Source organism: Cryptotermes secundus, unplaced genomic scaffold, assembly GCF_002891405.2.
Source record: "Cryptotermes secundus unplaced genomic scaffold, Csec_1.0 scaffold960, whole genome shotgun sequence".
In the NCBI taxonomy this organism is placed as follows: domain Eukaryota; kingdom Metazoa; phylum Arthropoda; class Insecta; order Blattodea; family Kalotermitidae; genus Cryptotermes; species Cryptotermes secundus.
This window is the reverse complement of record NW_019727111.1, coordinates 282,562-303,099: the sequence shown is the minus strand read 5'-3', so window position 1 is coordinate 303,099 and position 20,538 is coordinate 282,562. Positions and strand designations below refer to the sequence as shown.

Genomic DNA, 20,538 nt, shown 5'->3' with positions numbered 1-20,538 from the left:
CCCTATCCATTATACAATATATTCTTCTCTCTTCAGATGAAGTGGTTGTTTTCTGATCTGTTAACATGCATTGGAAGATGAATGCAGCAGTCTGCGGCACATCCAGTTATCATTCTTTGTGCTTCCAGCATGAAGAGTAGAGTGAAGTTCCTAACGAGCTTCTGTTTTAAGAAGCATCATCTACATGCAGCCAGATTTTCCTTTCATATTTTTGCACACTGTACTTGTGTGTTTTTATGTGATGCAATTTTTGGTTATTGAACTGTGCTCTTCTTTTTATAGTTTATTTAATAACAATGTTAGTAACTCATACTACAATGGAACTCTTGTTTAATGTCTCACAGTTTAATTTTTTCTCTCATTTAATGTTTAGTTTAATGATCCCAAGTTGGTAATCTCAGTGTTAAATTACCTACATTTAAGATTTTATTTGGTATATAGAAATCTGCTGCTCCAGAGTGAAGCATTAAGTACTGTTAGTTCCTTGGAACTCTAGCCATGGTAGAAGGGTCATACTATCTCTCGTGGAGCTGGGGGGACAGTCTTATCAGCTTACGTCAGCGTGGGTACTACCAGTTTGGAATGTAGCGTCTTGGAGTGTGGTCAGGTGTATAGTACGTTATGTTGTTGTTAGTTGGTCTCCATAGGCAATGTTTTCCACTCGGGGAGTAGCTCTGAATGTCACCACAGCAAGTGTACAGCTTCGCATGCTCCACAACAGCGTTTACCTTTCCGCGCGGCTAAAGTTACGAGGCACTAACTATAGGGATTTTTATTTTATGTAGTGTCAAGTAGTTGGATTATTAGTGAATTAGAGAGTATGTGGAAGGTCCAGTTTGAGGTATTGTCCTGGCATTTGCCCAAAGGGACGGGAAAATTACAGAAAGAACTCTGTATAGTTGGTGTCTTACCTGCGATTTGAACCAGGCACCTGCTGAATGCAAGTCCAGAAGAATACTGTTTGAGCCAGCATGTTTGTTTCCAATTATGTGGTTAATCCTGTGTAGTGATCAGTATAGGAAGGTGGTTCTGAATGGTAGTTTTTCATTTGAAAAAAGAAATTCATGTATATACAAAAATGGCCTAGACAGTGCCCATCTGGCATGTATGTAAGGCTTTGTGGGTGGAGACATCTGTGGTCTGTTTAGAGTTCTAGCCATGTATTCATGTGGAGAAACAGAAAACCACTTGGAACCTTACTTGGTATAGTTGATTGAACATTGTAGCATTATCAGTGCATAGTGTGCTCTTGTATTATGTTCTTGTGTAAGAAGATGGTGAAAGAAATTCATAGATTGAAGTGTACACCTGTCTTCAAAGACATAAGGCCAGGTAGTCCATTTAAAGTTGACTAACATTTCAGAGGAACATGTTGCTCGACCTTCAAGTTTGACATGACATATCTCAGAAGATAAAACTCTTCATAACCACTGCTTTGAGAACCTCAGATCCTGCAGTCCAAGGTTTACTCATTTGGAGAAAGTTTTAAGTTTAATTATAAACTTTCCTATAAATATTGTTCCAATTCTCTAGGGGACAGACACCAGCAGATGCAGAGTTCAACTTCTTGGACCATGTGAAGCGACTTGACATGTATGGAGTTGATCTGCATCGCGCCAGGGTAAGGGTAAGCAATCTTTTGTTACTCTGTTTTAATGTTTCGTTTGTGACTCTATGCAGCACCCAGTTAATGTCCCTTTATTTAAGTTTTACCCATGTTCACTGTTCAATTTTACCTTGTTGAGCTAAGTCGTGGAACATGACTCACGTTAAAAGTTAAAAAGGTCTCTTATTTGTCGAGCGGGTACATGGAGACCAGTAATATCCATAAGAGCACAACAGCTGTTTTGCTTCCTCAAGTGTGTGCAAAGGGTGGTTGACAGTGCCCTAACAACATGGAGGACAGATGTAAATACTGATACAGCTGAGCAGTTGTCTTTCATCCTGGCTGCTACCTCAGAACCAACCTTTGAATGGTGTTTGCAGTGCTGATACATTTAAAACTCATTTAAGGAATATTGTTCAGACAAAAAAGACTGGAGCTGATGAATTAGTGGTTTCTGCTTCATGACAATGCTTGGCCGCATGTTGCACATGTGACAATGGAGGCACTAGCAGGCATTGGTGGAACACTTGCTGAGAGCACACACAGCTTACAGTCCTCTCAGCACATGGATTTTTGTGACAGCAGACTGCTATGAGTCCCTAGAGTTTCTTTTTTAAATATAAGCTCCCTGGGGAAGACAAGACATATACAGTTGATCAATGATGGATGTAGATGGCACATGACAAATTTTAAGGGTTGAAATGTTGGCATGTGATTGCTCTTGCAAGATGAAAAATGCTTCAAATGTTTCAGGATACAACAAATAAGGATATACATCTTGGTGTTACTTCAATGGGTCTGGTAGTATTTCAGAATAATGTCCGCATCAACACCTTTTCTTGGTCCAAGATTGTTAAAATCTCATTCAAGAGGAAGGAGTTCTTTATCCAGCTCCGCAGGGAACTGGTATGTACCATGAAGCCTGATGAATCGTAAAGCTTTCCCATGATACTATAGTAGATTGCATGAACCATGCCGTATCTGCAACAGGACGTATGTGACACATAATGATAACATCACTGTGGTGAGAAGAATCATGGCTCCATTGTTTTCTTACCACTAGAGGCATAGGGGTGGGAAAACACAGAACATGCAAGGGTTGGACATAATAATGGAAACAATACAGGTGCTGCACATATTTCTTTTTTAACCTTTAACGTACGGACTTTTAAATTGCCTGCAGCTCCCTACGGCCGGAATTTAAATGGCCCTAAGTCTTTAACATTGCAAACTTTCAGAAAAAAATGCATATTTTCCGTTCTATGCAACATCGGAATATGAACTAAAAAGAACCTGAAAGACAATAAAATTTTCTACATTTATACAAAAGGGCAAGTTTTACAAATGAAAATCAACTGTGAGTATTTTGTCATGAAGTGGAAAATATAATCATTATTATATACGTTATGAAATTCCAAAGGACTTACCTGTTGTTTTTCTTCAACCTTGAATCGTGGTGGTGATGTAAATATGACGACACTATATACAATAATATTTGGTTCGGACTGTACACGGTTTGGACTGCATCGCTTCACAGTTTACACTCTGACGCATGTGCCATTTCTCGAAGCAGTCCATCACACAGCATGACATCACACTCTACAGCGGTAAAGTGCGCTCCCGCTTTTCTTGTTTATAGAACAAACGTCTTTGTTTCCCTTTAGCTGGTCAGCGTTTTGAATGTTTCACCTCCAGTCGACTCAGTTGGGCCCCAGATGAACTTGGCCTCCCCCGAGAAACACCACTGACCGTGATATTTGCCTCATGTGATTGAAGAATCAAATCACGCACCAAAATTTCGTGGAAATTTTTGTGCGTCATTTTTCCATGACATGACTTGTGTAACAGATATTCATTGAGAATAGTCATGTCTAGTAGGTGGAAAAATACTCGCAAAATTGTGATGCAAAGTAATTGCAATAGCAGTCAAAAAGTGCCAGTCCGCCACTGATACTGAAAGTCACAGTGACGAAGATGTCTTTATGCACAAAATAACACTGGCTCAGTGGGTTTATATGACTTCTGAGATACACAGTAAAAATGATATAAAAGAAATATAGGAGTCCGACACTGACTTCCTAACTTTTATAAAAGAAATATAGGAGTCTGACACTGACTTCCTAACTTTTAACAAAATATAGAAAATCCGCCACTGACATCCTAACTGAGAATTCAACACTGCAAACCAATCCCTGAATGAGCCACACTTCCTTGAAATCTCTGGTAGCACTGGTATGAAAGTGCTTACGAATATTTCCTCCTCTAACTTCTCAAAACAAAGCTGACCTCTATTGGCTCACCAGGTCATAAACAGTCATATCTAAACGTAAATAGTTTCGAAACCAGTACCCTGATAAACGATTTCATTGTTCAGAGCTAACAAATAAACGACTGACATGAACTTCATGAGTTTGTTTGGGTTTCAAACCCAAGGTCAAACTGCCAGCACTCACAAAGGAAGCACGTGGCTTGCCCCTAAAAATTATAACATTCGGCGGCTCGCCTTGCTACTTGATGCGAATAATTATAACATTCGGCCGTTAAAGGTTAATATGGTGTTGGACCACCTTTTGCCTTCAATACAGCTGCAGTCCTCCTTGGAATGGATCATACAAGTTATTAACACAGAATTTTATATCATTCTTCTTGAAGAACATCTTCAAGTTGCTTTAGAGATGTTTGAGGTTGGAATCTGTACCTCACTCTAGTCTCCTAAACTGACAAGAATGGCAGTGATATTCAGGTCTGATGATTGTGCCGTCCAGGGAAGACGTTGAAGTTCACCTTCATGCTCTTCAAATCATGACTGAACAGTTCCAGCTGTGTGAATGGGGACATTGCCATCTTGGAAACTGCATCGTTCAGAAATAACGACTGGATCATGGGATGCACATGATTACCCCACCTGTCCATGTACTTCCTTTCAGTAATTCAGCCATGAATGGTAATAATGGGGCTAACAGAATACTGTACCACAATATTGCAGCCCAAGCCATCAAAGAACATCCTCTGTGTTTCACATTTTGAACCAAGCATTGTGGATTTTAGGCTTCCTTGAGTGTTCTGCAGACATAAATTCTTCCCAATGGATGTAAGGAACAGCATGAAGGACGACTCGTCTGACCATATCATGCACACATTTCCAGGTGCCTGATAATCAGGTTTTATGGTTGTGACACCATTGTTTACATATCTGAGCATTACTTTCAGGAATCAGAGGTTAGCAGTTTCAGCCCTACCATGGATGCTGGATTTGTGAAGCTCGTGTCAGACAGTTTTTGTGGAAACAAAGTCTTCAAGATGAATATTCAGTTCAGCCGTCACCTGTGCTGCAGTAGTTCTGTGATTTTTAAAAGCAGTCCTGAATGTACAATAATGTGTGTCTGTCGGTGTTGATTTTTGCCCACTGTCCCTCTTTGCAGATGTTTTCCTATTATTTGTGTATACTGACATAACCTTAGAAACTGTCGCTCTGGATACATCTAATAATATGGCAGTTATTGTCACAGAGACTTCAGCTAAATGTGCCTCAATGATCTGCCGTCTTTCAGAATCAAACAAGTCTCCCGTTTTCTGATTCTTTCACATGGACCGTCACTCAACACAATCACTAAAGCACTGACACCAGTACTGTAAGAGCATAAACCAATGAACGAAGAACAAACATTCAGTATTGCCAACTGAAGTTCTTTGAATGTAGCCAACACAAATGCTGTTCCTTAACTTCTTAGTGTTTCCATTATTTTGTCCACCATAGGTGGAATCAAGGAGTTTTGTTTAGTGTGGTTGGCAGCCACTGCATAAACAAGGCAGTGGTAGTCCAACCAAAGGTGCAGTATGTGATTTTGTATGCTAAACAAAACGTTGTTTTGTGTGTGTGTGTGCATTAATTCTAGTGGCTGTTCAACAGATTTCCAGCATCACATCACTGACAGCTCCAACATTTGTGGCCATCATGGCACATTTGTAATGTATTAGATAGAGTCCTGTGTCTTTGAACTGTCCATACCGCATCAGAATGCTCTGTGATACTGGAATTGTTTTTGTGTTGAGCAGCTACCTCAACTCATACTACACACAATACTCTAATGCAAAATTATGAACTTTACTTTCTGTTTAATTGTCATCGCTGTGTTTGTCTGCTCACTGCAGCAGACCACACTAAAGAACCATCCATCTGTGTGTCTCCAGTCATTTTGCCCATAATATTTTTTTTAGGATGAATAATTGTTGGGCAGTCTGTATATGGAATAATCTATGCTATATATATATTGCTATGCAGTGAGATCGATTAAGCACTTTGTGCCACAGGAAACACTGAAGATGGTTTACCATGCCTACTTTCATTCTATTATGAACTATGGATTAATATTCTGGGGGAACTCTTCACATAGTATAAAAATTTTTAAGATACATAAGAATATAATTAGAATCATTACAGGACGTAGAAGTAGAGATTCATGTAGAGATTTATTTAAGAAATTAAAAATTCTACATCTTCAATCACAATACATACTATCGCTTCTCTTATTTGTTGTGTACAACGAAAATAAATTTTAATTGAATTCTAGACAAAAATATAACTTCCATCTACCTTCATCAAACTTATCACTATATCAAAAAGGAGTCTACTTTTCTGGCATAAAAGTGTACAATAGTCTCCCACAAAGTATCAAAAACTTGAGTAATGATACTAAACATTTTAAATCAGAGCTAAAGAAATATCTGCATGCTCATTCCTTCTACTCTGTAGACGAATACCTCAATGTAAATAGAGAATAATGTAGAACGAAGCTATATTAGTTTAAGATAAAATTACTTGTACCAGTAGGTATTATTTTGACTTGTTCTATATCCAGAGGTATTAACCTACTTAGGATCTATGGAATTCAAATAAATTCAATTCAATTTACATAGAGTGAGGACTTTTATCAAAGCTGAGTAGACTGTTGCCTTTAGCCTTAGCTATACTTGCAATTTTTCTTCTCAAGCTAATTTATAGCTGGCAGTCCAAAAATGCTTCATTAACTCAGGTCTGTTACAAGATTGTGTCAGGGTTTGGTATGTAGGTGGATAGTGTTTTTCCTTCATCTAACATTTTGTGCCCCTACTATTCCAAATTCTCGCATTCGGGCAAAGAACTGCTGTAAAGGCATTTTTATGGATAGCATAGTGAACTCTGCTATAGTTACTTATTGATTTATTTTTTTCTTTTTAAGTCTGAGAATTATGATACTCTACTTGGATTCAATATGGTGACATATCGGTCGTCGAAAAACCTATGGAAGTCCTGCGTAGAACATCATACATTCTTCCGTCTTCACTCTCCCCAAATTCAAGGCCGTCGCTTCCCATTCACCCTTGGCTCGAAGTTCCACTACTCAGGCCGCACTGAGTTCCAGACTGTGGAAGAAGGCCGACAGCGGGCACGGTTGCAGAGGCATTTCATAAGGTGAATTTCAGGAATTCCGAATGAAAATAAAAACATGGGCGAGCAGTATGTATTGAACTCGGCGTGAATAACCTTTCTTTCTTGTGAGATCTCAGGCTCTGATGCTAGTGATTATGAAGAGTGCTGTCCTCTGGAATGTGATTACCAACCTTCCAGAGGAAAGTACTGGCTCCATCTTTATGGCTGTCAAGTGAGCCAGGTACACAGTGTTCCTCTGTGTGCTGTGTGGTTATTCAACTTGGTCTTTAACCATGAAGATGGAGTCAGTTCACTCCTCTAAAACATCAGTAAATTCCACCAGACCACTCAGTGTCACATCCGAGAAGGTGGTGCTCATTTTTTTTATTTCCCTTCCAGATTCTTTGCTTTTTGAATGTTTAGTTTTCTTGCAAGCTTCTGGCCTCTACTCCAGATTCTTAATTTGAAACCTTCATAACTCATTGCAGTTTCTTACCAAGTTACCATGGAAGTATATTGTGGTGTATTTGCATGAAGTAAGAACTGTGGAGGAAGAGAAACAGCTGTTGCTAGGTAATGGCCCATACACATGCAGCAGAGGAACAGAGATTTTGCAAGCAGAGTTGTCTGGGTCCACGCCACACTGGTTGCTATGCACCTGTGTGGTAAAGACAACTGCACAACAGTGAATCAACATACAACAACAGAGGAAACGGTGTTTTCTGTGGGTCAGCCCCGAGGCTGTATAACAAAAATTTTGTGCAGCAAGAATGAGAATTGAGTTGAGTTCTGGCGTGGTCAGTTTTTAGCTGAGAATTGAGAGAGTTGGCATCTGAAGGTGTTCGAGAATAATGGCAAGAAAGGAATAAGGCTGTTCAAAGAAGACTTTACATGTGATTTGAAGTGACAGGGAGACTGTTATGAAACTGTTGCCAGGAAATGACTAATGGACATTGAGGACACTAGCGTGCGTAACAGTGACCTGTAAAGTGTGGGAATAGCGATAGCACTGTAAATGTTTGTAGTTCCAAGTGGAGTGTATAAGGTGTCAATAAATCCAATCCGGAACCCACATGTAAGTCACACACAGCCCCTGCACATGCCAATTTAAAGAGCAATTTTCTTTGTTTCTTTACTAAAAATGAACTCAACAAAATGTTAAAAGTATGTGCGAGTCTGGTTTAAGATTGCATTTCATACATTCCAGGTCTCCAAGTAAGAGACTAATGCTCCAGACAGTGCCACCTCCAGTAGAGGAGAAGGCCAAGTACGTGCCGCCACCTGCCCGTCCTCCTCGTCCATATGATAACAAAGTAACATCTCTAGGAGCCAGAGAACCTCGGAGAGCATGGGGAGAGGCAGCACATCCGTCTGATGAGTAAGCAAGTACAGTAAAATCTCTGGGAGAATGACTCCTCATATATTAAGATTTGCTTATAAAATAATGACGTGAAATAAACACTGATAGAACCCCAAAACACTGCATAATGAGGAGCTTCATAACTCGCACTCTTTGCCAATTATAAGTAGAATGATAAAGTCAAGGAGGGTGAGATGAGCAGGACATGTAGCATGAATGGGGGAGAAGAGGAATGCATATAGGATATTGGTGGGAAAGCCAGAAGGAAAGAGACCAGTAGGAAGACCAAGACATAGGTGGGTGAATAATATTAAAATGGATGGTCTTCTTCGTTGTAACAGTGTGTAGTTTGGAGAGTGCCATTTTGGAGGAATATGTCACCTCCATATTCAGGGTTAAGAGTGAGCCAAGCAAGAAACCAGCAGATGCAGGTGGAAAGCTGACCTTTACTTTACTCTTTGATCCTGAAGATAGAGGTTGTCTCTGTTCCCCTGAAATGTCAAGCCCTGTGAGACTGCACAGTGTTACAACCCAGAAGTCATATAATGAGCTCGTTTATTTTAAATAGTGAAGGCGGGTTTCTCGACCGAGGTGAGGAACTACCTCCATTCTCACCTGTGTTGCCAGCCCGTGGTCCTCCCTATGCTGATGAGGATATAGTGTCTGAGAGAACTGCCAGCCCTCCACTGTATGCAGTTCCACCATACACTGAAGCACAGGTCAGTAGTCAGATTTTGAATTTTTATCTTATTTCTCTCTTTCTATCTCCATTGCTTCTTTCAGGGAGTCATACAGTGCAAAATGATGAATTGGAAAAAAGTTTTGGGAGGAAATAATGATGGCCTGGAGGGACTGAGGAAAGTAATGAAATACTTCACTCAGGAAGGCTGATGTCCCAGCCAAGATTCCAGCTGATGATCTCCTGAATATGGGTTTAGAGTGTTATTGCTACTGCAGCCCTCTCTGTCAAATGTTCAAGTGAAGTACATGTGTGCATATAGGTGTGTCCCTCTTTAGCAGATGGGTGCTGATTTACATAAATTATACGTATCAAATGTTGTATGTCGCTCGTTAGTAACTAGACACGGTTTGGATTGATAATTGGATTTATTGGACTCCTATAACTTGTAATTACAACACTACTGCTTATCTACACACTTAACAAATCACTATAGCACATGCTATCTCCGTCTGTTGTAGTCTTCAGTCGCCGTCTTCACTAGTCATTGCTTTTTAATGGTCTTCAATAGGTGTCAGTAGGTTATGGTTCCCAGCAATGGAGATTCTTCTGCTCTCATGCTTAACAGCATTGCTGGTTGGCCACCATCTCACAGCTTCTCGTGGCTGTCATATCCATGAAAGCTAACTTTTCCCAATGGCCTTGGCACAGACTGCCCAGAAACATTGCTTCCAACAATTTTTCTGTTGTTGCATGCATATCCATTGCCATGACACATGTTTATGGAACCATTACCTAGCAGTAAACAGTTTCTTCTGGCTCCATTATTTTGGCCTTTCAGCTGCCACACACACATATACTGTCAGTTATTTATACATGGTTTGCAGCTTATGGATGTGCCTTCTGTAGGCACATTCTAAACCTTGCAGAGGACCTGTTACTAAGTCATCAGTATGCAGACAGCTTGAGAACCATATGACAGATTTTTGTTTAATTTGATATTGGAGAATTTTACAAAGAATGGTAGAGCTTTTTCAATTTTTATTATATTGAACAATTTTAATGACCATTGCCTGCATGTGTTTCTGCACACATCTTGAGCATAATTCACCAAATCTTTGTTGGAGCAAAAAATACTTTGAACAGTAAATAGAGAAAAATATTCAGTACACTTTTTCTGTAAGTTTTGAGGTAATTAATTCAGACACTATGCTTGCATTTCCAGATTTCTTCTGTATTGAACAGTATCATGGATTATCTGTGTCTTTCCTTCTTCTTTAGCCCAGTGGTGATTTGAAATTTTGTGTTGGGTCATCTTAAGCTGAAACTATTACAGATATTGCAAAACTTCTCTGGTAGGTAGAGGTAGTGTACAATCTGCCAAATCATTTCCTGTTCATTTTGAAGTTGTTGTTTGTGTCCCCTAAGAAGGGCCATGCCATAACTCGGGGACCTTGTTGCTGGCTTCTTATTTCAGGGGCCCAGTTTCAATCCCAGGTCAGAACTTGTGGAATTTATGGTGGGCAAAGTAGCACTGGAGCTGGTTTTTTCCAAGTACTTGGGTTTCTCCTGCCAATTCTCATTCTACAGATTTGTCCACATTTGCACAATAATCATCCTATCATTGACACTGAATGGTTTTGATACTGAGAATCATAAAATAACCAAACTCAGAAAAGTAAAGAGAAATCGCCCAGAAATAGAGCTAGATTACAATGTGATGGCACAAATGCGGAAGACAGTTTTCATATATGGATGGAACAGACAAGTTTGTATTCTCTTACAGCAGGTATGAGTGTTATACAGTTGATTTCCATACTGGCAGCTGGTTTCTGTGTTGGAGTGGCTCATAATGGGCTAACTCACTCTGCTATCCTGTTTCCTCTTGACTTCCCCTCCTTCAAGCAGGGTTGTGCTCTCACATAGTAATCGAGCTATAACACCTAATGAAGTGAGGATGTTTGCTTTGTCAGAGAATTTGAGTTCTTAACAGAACCTGTGCATCAGGTTCACTTTGGCTCAATTTGCCTATGATGACTAGTAAAAGGTCTGAAGTGAAGTGCAAGTGATGATAAAGAAGTTGACACACTTCAGCATCTGACTGTTTGCCACGTCTCCCAGTCTGTAGTGTGGTCTGGAAGTCTTAAAACAATCAGACAGTATATGTTCTGTTATGAATGTGAAGCTCTGAATGAGAACACAAGAGCTTCATCCTTGCAGGCTACATGATCCTGTTCAAAATGCTGGGTTGATGTTGACTTATCATTGCTTCCTTCATATCATGATATCAGGATTGTCTGAGGCAATTGTAAACATAATAAAATTTTTGTTTATTGATCTTTGATATTACTTGAGACAAGTTTACAGAGGATATCAGTCTTCTTTGGGGACTAATGGATTTGAACACTGAGGAAAATCGTAAGTGGAGATAATTTTATGCTGAAATTATTGACTTTGGATCATTGAAATTGATCATTAAATGAGGAAGAACTTAAATTGAGAGGCATTAAGTGGGGGCTCCACCATATGTGATGTAAAAGCCTTGTTTAATGCTTCTCAGTCTAGGAGTTTCCTGCATTCTATGGTCCCAGCTAAAGCCCTGCATAAATAATGATTGATTTTCCCTGCAATGTGTTTCTTGTTTTAGTGTTTTGTGTGCATTTAGTGGAAGAAAATCCAGCCCCTACATGATATCTGCATCTCAGTTTAGTGTTGTATTTACTAAATAGAAGACTAGTTTTCTTTCCACTCTTATTTTCAGAGTTAAGGATGAAAGATTTCTTTTTTTACTTCGAGTGTTTTTAAATGTTTTGAGCTTTTAGTGGGTTAATATTTCCAATGTGCAATGTTATTGAAGAAAGTCGTCTTCTGGGTTTTGGTGCCGTGTATTATTCGTTTTGGCCGACATTTCAGAGGAACGTATCGCCTCCATCTTCAGAGCAGGTGAATGGCTTGTGAATGCAGAGAGTCAAAACAAATAATACACGGCACCAAAACCCAGAAGACGACTTTCTTCATAGTCATCGCCGTGAATACCTCAAAACTTGCAGTGTTATTGTTTACATGTTTTTTTTTGTAATAACTATGAAATTAATCCATGAAATCATATTTTCCCTGCAAACATTTTTCTTATTTGGGAAGTCTTAGGTTAAAAACTGTCTTCCACTGGGGCAAACACAGTATTGTCACGTGTTGGGTGTGTAACGCGACAAATAAATTCACGCCATGCTGAATATAGCTAATTTTATTTCACATTCGCTCTCACAATCACACAAATTACAATCTGACAATTACTGCCATCTGCAGTATCACAAATACTACACTGCAAACGCTGGTTGACTGCCTGGCTGACTCGTAACTCGTAACTCGAGAACTTGAGAACTCTCACTGTGAATAGTCTTCGCTGCTCCTTATTTAGCCTCCTTCCGGACAACACAGAAAACAGCCACATAATAGGCACCACTGTTGTCTGGCGTTGTGTTGCTAGCAGTGCGGTCGGGAGTTGTTTCCTGCTATGTAGCAACGGCAGCATCCCATGTTACGTCACCGCGGGGAGAGGCGGGGTGTTGACTGGCTTATTACCGTAGCAACGGCAACGCTCCAAAAGTGTTACGTCACCGCTGGTGGGGTGAGGGGTTGTCCTCCATTGGGCAACACATCACAGTATTTTTGTTCTGTTTACTCAGAGACCTTAGGTTCACTCACCTTTCATTTTATTGACTTTTGAGTTGTTGCATGCTGGACTGAGTAGAAACAACACAGGGCTGGATTTACAGGCAAGAGAACTCAGGGCATACAAGACATTTACACCCCTATCAGCAACAAATTTGGGTTTTGGCAGTTCTATGGTTTCTTTTCTTATTTTGTGTAACTGGAAATGCAAACTTTTTGACTTTAGAGAAACAAATGTCTCAATAAAATCTATGGATTCTGTTTCTGTTTTGTGAAGGCCTCAGGTCGATACTGTACATACAAGGTGGTGCACGAAATGATCAGTATTTTATCTCTTAATAAAATCTTTATTTCAGTTACAATCCTAGGAAGTAACATATAAAAAGAAAGACCATCACATGGAGATTTATTCTCTGTGTGTTGTCTAAAGTTACAGTTCAAAACAAACATCAAAGAATGGCATTTTCTGAATGTTCTCAGGGTAATGAGGTATTGGTCAACAATGTTTACTTTTCTGATGAGGCACTCTTCCACTTTGATGATGAGGTTAATAAACAAAATGTGTGATTTTGGGCATCAGGGAATCCACGTGTGATTCATGAGAAAGTGCATCCTGCACCAAGAATTACAGTGTGGTTCACCATCTCAAGTCATGGACTGCTAGAGCCAATTTTCTTTGAAGAAACAGTGAACAGTGAGCACTGTTTGAGCATGTTGCACAGTACTTTTTTGCCTCACCTTCTTGCTACAGGTTTGCCATTAGAAACTCAGTGATTCATGCAGGATGGCGCCAGGCTGCATGCAACGAAAGTTGTTTTATACTTTCTCCATGACACTTTCAACTCATGTGTCATCTCAAACCAATTTCCTGATCGTTCCCCATGAACAGAACTGGCCCCCAAATAGTCCTAATTTAAACCCATGTGACTACTTTTGTGATTTCTTATGGAAAAGATTTTCCTAAAATAGCTGCAAACAGTGTTGGAGTTCAGAGCACTAATTATTCAGGCCTGCAAAGAGATAACTGAGGATACGTACTGTCAGGTAATCAACACCATCACAGTGCATGTTGATGAAGTTGCCAGACGTTTGAGGTCGTATTGAACGCTTGATTCACAGAGTTTGTACTATTAGTGAGCTGGCGTCAGTCTGAGTTAAGTGGTTTGTCTGTGGTGCTCTGTTGTGTGCGTTCCTGTTTCAACCCTTTGGCGATTAGTGAGATGGCCGACCAGAAGGAACAAAGAGTGTGCGTGAAATTTTGCTTTCTGTTAGGGACATCTGCAGCCGAGACTGTTGGGATGCTTCGGCAAGCCTTTAATGATGATGCTTTGGGGAAATCACAGGTCTACGAGTGGTTTTCCCGTTTCAAATCTGGCAACATGTCAACAGAAGACATGCCACGCCCCGGGCATCCTATGACAGGAAGAAATGACGAAAATATTGCCAAAATCAAACGTGCAATTGATGAAGATCGTCGAAAGACCATTGACCAACTTTCTGAGGAAACGAACATCTCATGGAGCACAGTCCAGCGAATTTTAACCGAAGGTTTGCACATGAGATGGGTGTCTGCAAAATTTGCTCCTCGCTTGCTCGGAGATGACCAAAGAGAAAACCGCGTGAGTGTTTGCCGCGACTTGAAGAGTGAAGTGCAGAACGATCCAGAATTTCTTAAAAGAATTGTGACTGGCGATGAGTCTTGGTGCTACGGGTAGCAAAATTTCACGCACACTCTTTGTTCCTTCTGGTCTGCCATCTCACTAAGCGCCAAAGGGTTGAAACAGGAACGCACACAACAGAGCACCACAGACAAACCACTTAACTCAGACTGACGCCAGCTCAGTAACAGTCGCAGGAGACCCCCAGCTAACAACACCTAGCAGCACAACTCGTAACTACAAAGCATGCGCGCACAACAGGTCGGTTCCGGTTATTTTTGGGTCCCCCTTCGTGTGTATATATATATGAGATTGCAGAAAATATTTATAAATACATGGTGCAATCCAAAAGTTCCCAAAATATATTAATAAAAACTATTATGTCTTACCTGGATCTAATTTTCACCATCATCTTCAAAGTAGTCCCATTGGGAGCGCGTTTCCACTTGAATTTCCTCAACTATGAAATCTTCGCCCCTTCAACTTGATTTTCATCTTGGGGACGAAAAAGAAGTCGCATGGAGCTAAGTCTGGTGAGTACGGTGGGTGGGGAACAACTGCCATCTTGTTTTTAGCCAAAAATTCTTGCACAATGTAAGCCATATGCGGTTGTGCGTTGTCATGGTGGAGTACCAGTCGTTCATGCGCCACTTCTCTGGACGTTTTATCCTCATGTCCTCCTTTAAATGCCTTAGAACATCGCGATAGGAGGGACAAACTCCTTATGAACAAGCCTGTCAATATAAAAGAAAACAGATCAACATGACTTAATGTTGCTCTTGACTTGTTGAGCTCCTTTTGGCTGAAGTGAAGAAGGGCTCTTCCATTGCGATGATTGCTGCTTACTTTCAGGGTCTTTTGTCACCAGTGACAACCTTCAAAAGAAGGTTTGGATCCTCTTGAAGCTGTTATTGAAGTTACCTGCAGACTTCCAAGCGATGTTGCTTCTATTTATTTTGCAGCAGTCGTGGCACAAATTTTGTCACAATCCTCATCATGTTCAGTTCCTCTGACAAAATTCGTTGACATGTACCATAATTTAGTCCCAAGGTATTACAGAGATCTTGGATGGTCAGTCTACGATCTTGCAGAATCGGATCCCTATCTTACGTGACATTTTCTGGTGTAGTGCCAGTTGATGGCCGTCCCGAACGATCATCATCATCAGTCAATGTTCGGCCATTTTTGAAACGCTTATACCAGTCATAAGTTTGTGTCTGGCCTAAAGTGTTGTCACCAAAAGCTTGCTTCAACATTTGGCGCGCTTCTGCAGTGGTTTTCCTGAGTTTAAAACAAAACTTTATACAGACACGCTGCTCTCTCAGGTCAGCCATCGCAAAACTGCAAACTCACAGAAACAATAATGGAAATACGTTCACCAACAATAAACCCAACCACTTAACTCAATGCTGCTTGCCACACTGATTCAAGAAGGGTGTGTGGGGAGACACCTAGCAGTATTTCGATGTACTCATAACCGCTCGTTCGCAACATTCAAATTTCAGGAACTTTTGGATTGCACCACGTAATGAAATACCATTTTCTGATTCAGTTCTGTATAACATCTATTTGAGATTTTTCTCTTTCTTATCTTATCTTTCTTACTAAAGAATTTACTACTGGAAACACAGGCACCTACATTGAATCTCTGTGAAAAATTGGTAAATATTTTCATTCCTCAAGAGTGTGCTAAGATCTCTGAAGTTCTTTGTGCAGTTGGATTACATTGGTGGTTGAAGAGAGGAAATGCAGAGCACTCGGAATAGGAGGAGACATTGCATCACCTTGGATAGGCTGGCTTCTTATTCAGCCCTACTCACCCTTTCTGATAACTGTAGTAGTCAAATCCATAAGGATGAGAACAAAATTGGTTGTGTTAGGTGTGTTTAGGAGCATTATCTCTAACATTTGGCCAGATCTTTTTAAAATTTCTATCTTTCTATGTATAGCTGAAAAGTAAAATTTCAGTTCACAGAATTAACGTCAGTATTTTAGTTGCTATTCTGTGCACAGCTTTTCTTCCAGAATGAGCTGACTACAGCTAAGAGAAGAGTCAAGGTTTAAGGACAAATATGTGACCAGCCTCTTGTTTTGAATGCTTTATATTTTGATATCTGAAGTATGAATGTAGTAGGGATCTTTGACATCGAGAAAGCACACAGTCTCATGAATGATAGCAGCCGTCGATGCAGAGAATGTGTGCTTGAACTCCCCAGTGTATATTGGACAAGTTGCTTTTAAAACAGTTATTTTGTTTTGTGTGTGGATTCTATTTTCTTTTAAGGGCCACGCCATAGCTCAAGCGGTTAGACGCTGGCTTCCCACTGTGGCGGCCCGGATTTTATCCCGGGTCTGGTCAAGTGGGATTTGTGGTGGACAAAGTGGTGCTAGGGCAGGTTTTCTCCGAGTACTTCGGTTTCCCCTGCCAATCTTCATTCCACCAATTGCTCCACAGTCACCCTCACCTATCACCTGGGGCTGGTACAGTAGGCCAGAAGTGGCCGCAGTACAAGGGACTTAGTCCCACGCTACTAGCAATAAAAAAATAATTCTTTTCTTTTGCTTGCAAGTCCAGCAATCTAGCATTTTGAACCCATGAACAATTGAGGATACTATGGACATATTCCCACCTCTTCAACTTAACTTTACAGTCTCATTCAATGATTCCTGTTGATTTGTTTTGCCTTATTAATTAAATGTTTAATATGGTTCTTAATATTGTTACACACATTTGAATTGTTGTATTCAAGGTTCCAACAGTGGTGACTAGGAAGAATTTGATCTCCTGGGGATGTGATGCTGTATACTGTATCATCCAGTATTGCCACCATCTTCAGGACCATACTGTTGACTTTTAGAATACTTTTTGGGCATTTAATTTTTTCTTTGTTTTAGGCAGCAGAAGAAGGATTGGTTCTAATCAGGATCACTCCTGATGAACAAGGGAGGTTTGGATTCAATGTGAAGGGTGGTTCAGATCTGAATATGCCCATTCTGGTGTCACGAGTTGTCCCTAATACTCCTGCAGACCGCTGCTACCCAAAGTTGAATGAGGGTGATCAAGTGCTCTTCATAAACCACCATGATGTTTCTGGCATGATGCACGAGCAGGTAGTGAACCTGATTCGAGCATCCAGGGATTCTCCCCCGGGCGAGCTGATACTCATGGTAAAACCCAGTGGTGTGTATCTTCAAATACAACATTTGTCTTGATTTGAACATTGATTTTTCTAAAGTTTTGAAGATTTTCAGGTAATTACTTTTGGTTGTGCAGTAGCTTGCAGACTGCATGATCTATTATCAGAATCATAATAGTTGGCAGTGCCAGTGTGAATCAACTTGTCAGCAAATTCTTTGTCTCTCTTTTTTGCCCATGGTGTAAAGTGACATGACTCTAAAACTGAATTTTTTTTACACTCAATGATTTATGGAGCATCATGTTGTGTTTTTATGATTGGTGTACATGAGGTTCCATCAGCACAGCTACTGTATGTAGTTGAATTAATTGTATGTAGTTGTTCATTATCAGGGGCACGCGGTAGCATAGTTGGTTGAGGTACTGTGCTACAAGCCGGAAGGTCGCAGGTTCAAGTCCCAGTGAGGTCATTGGATTATTTTTGATTGACCTAATCCTTCCAGCCACACTATGGCCCTGGGGTCGACTCAGCCTCTAACAGAAATGAGTACCAGGAATATTCTTGGGGTTAAAGGGCGGCTGGCGCGTAGGGCTGACGACCTTGCCACCATCTATGACCCAATTGTCTAGAAAATTTGGGAACCTCAACATCTCACAACCCTGGATACCTTTACTTTACATTTTGCTTACTTTTAGTTGTTCATTATCACAATATGTTTCAGCCTAATGGTTATCATGAGGCAATTTTTACTTTTGTTGTTATCTTAACTGTTGTTAGCTGTTCATTGGCCAGTGTTTACAGGTTTTGGATCTGTTTGTATAATAAAGTTCTAATGATTGAATTCATTGTGTTTGCCCCAGTATGTTTAAAATGGCTCTTGTTAAAACTTGTTAATTTTGTTAGGTTGTCTATGCAGTTCCACATAGGCCTTTTCCTCAACAGTGTCTACCCTGAGATTAATAACTAGCAGTAAATCACATCAGCAAACCAATACAAACAAGAAAAACATATAGGCTTGTAGGAAGACATACACACACATGAAAAACCACAATGGAAACATCACATCAGAGGAAACTGGAAACAGTTGTCACCCTACAGAACTAACTCCCTATGATTGAGTTCATAATGAGCCAACGGTTGCTCAACCAATGTAGAAATTTGTAGCATTTTATAGAACTTGAATGTTTATTACAGCCTTACCATGTGTTCCTATCCTGAGCCAGATGAATCCAGTCCATCCCCCCAACCTATTTTTCTAAGATCCATTTAGTATTATCCTCCCATCTGTATCATCAGAGAGGTGCTGCTTTTACTTAAGGTTTTCCTACTAAAACTTTGTGTCCACTCCCGTGCATGCTACATGTCCTTTCAGTGTCATCTTTCTTGGCTTGATTATTTGAATAATATTTGGTGAGGAGTACAGATTCTGGAACTGATGCAGTTTTATCTAACATGCTATTATAATTTTGCCTTTGGTTCTGTATGGGTGTGAAACTTGGTCTCTGAAATTACGGGAGGAACATAGACTGAGGGTGTTTGAGAACAGAGTGTTGAGGAGAATATTTGGACCGAAGAGAGATGAAGTGACAGGAGGTTGGAGAAAACTACATAATGAGGAGCTTCATAACTTGTACTATTCTCCAAGTATAGTTAGAATGATCAAGTCAAGGAGGATGAGGTGGGCAGAGCATGTAGCACCAATGGGGGAGACTAGGAATGCGTATCGGATACTGGTGGGAAAGCCAGAAGGAAAGAGACAGCAGAGAAGACCAAGACGTAGGTGGGTGGACAATATTAGAATGGATCTTAGAGAGACAGGATGTGATGGTATGGATTGGATAGATATGGCTCAGGATAGGGACCAGTGGAGGGCTCTTCTGAACATGGTGATGAACCTTCGGGTTCCATAAAATGCTGGGAAATTCTTGAGTAGCTGCAGAATTGGCAGCTCCTCCAGAAGGGCTCAGCTCCATGAGTAAGTAAGTTAGGTAACAGGTGAGAAGATAAAAGATTCAAACTGCATAACAGGAAACATCTTGACTGAGTAGCCAGTTAAAAATTGAAAGAGGCAGTTCAGGAATTGAACACAGAAACAAAACAATATGTATTAAATTGTTGATATGAAGCATCTAAGAAATTAACACAATAGTCCACTGTATTAAATGCTGATTAATTCTCCACCATCCACATATTACATTTCAAGCAAAGGGTAAATTATTTCTGTACTTAGTTAATTGAGCACTGTGCACCTATGAGTGGAGGTATAGCTCTACCATTCTTGACTTCAGCACTAAATGGAGGTAAGTGGTCAGCTTCATGCCCTGGCCCCTTTACTTGTGTGGAAAGAGCCCCCAGTACCCATTGGATAGGAGCCCCAGACCGTATCTAGATGTTATGGAGAAGAGAAAAATCTTGCCTCTTCTGGGATTCAAACCCCAGTTGTCCAGCTCATGGTTTGTCACTGTACCAACTGAGCTAGGCGAACTTCATTTGAAGTAAATCAGTTGATAAAACTGACAAGACATTTTAGGCAGCCTAAAAGTCAAAATGTAACAAAAAACATTTTAACAAGTTGGAGCAGAATGCATCAAATCAACTCGGCCATTGAAGTATGTACATTTCTTTTAATAATTGTATTACACATATAGGTCCAAAACCTGTAAATAGTGGCCAGTATATAGCTAATATCAGAGCTGACAATAAACGTAAAAATTGCCTGATGGTAACCAATAGGTTGGAATGTATGTGATGATGAACAGCTGTGTACAGTTAATTCAATCATATACAAGAGCTATGTTGATAAAACCTCCCCTACACATTAAACAGTGATTTATGAAAAAGTTTTCATTGAAGAGGGATCTGAGGGACTTGATATCAAAAGTACTATTCATTGCATTGTGAGTGGCTAGTGTTATTAATTGTGATTATGGTGACAAACTTTGTCTAGTAGAGAAAATTGTTGTTTTCATCTCGGTTCTGAAGACTTGTCAAAATTGTCAAATTGTGTGTCATTCTC

The 20,538-nt window shown here is 40.2% G+C and overlaps 1 protein-coding gene across 4 annotated transcripts in view; it reads left to right on the top strand.

The window, feature by feature from the left end:
• The window catches only part of LOC111864524 (tyrosine-protein phosphatase non-receptor type 4), a 75,095-nt gene that overhangs the window by 19,543 nt on the left and 35,014 nt on the right, over positions 1-20,538 (top strand). For 3 of the 4 annotated variants that reach the window (XM_033751470.1, XM_023851829.2, XM_023851831.2), the window contains exons 8-13: positions 1,534-1,627; positions 2,360-2,512; positions 6,826-7,058; positions 8,224-8,394; positions 8,945-9,095; positions 17,281-17,566. In XM_033751470.1, coding sequence (XP_033607361.1) covers positions 1,534-1,627; positions 2,360-2,512; positions 6,826-7,058; positions 8,224-8,394; positions 8,945-9,095; positions 17,281-17,566 — 1,088 coding nt within the window. The remainder of the gene's footprint in view (positions 1-1,533; positions 1,628-2,359; positions 2,513-6,825; positions 7,059-8,223; positions 8,395-8,944; positions 9,096-17,280; positions 17,567-20,538) is intronic. The other variant, XM_023851830.2, reaches the window with a different exon arrangement.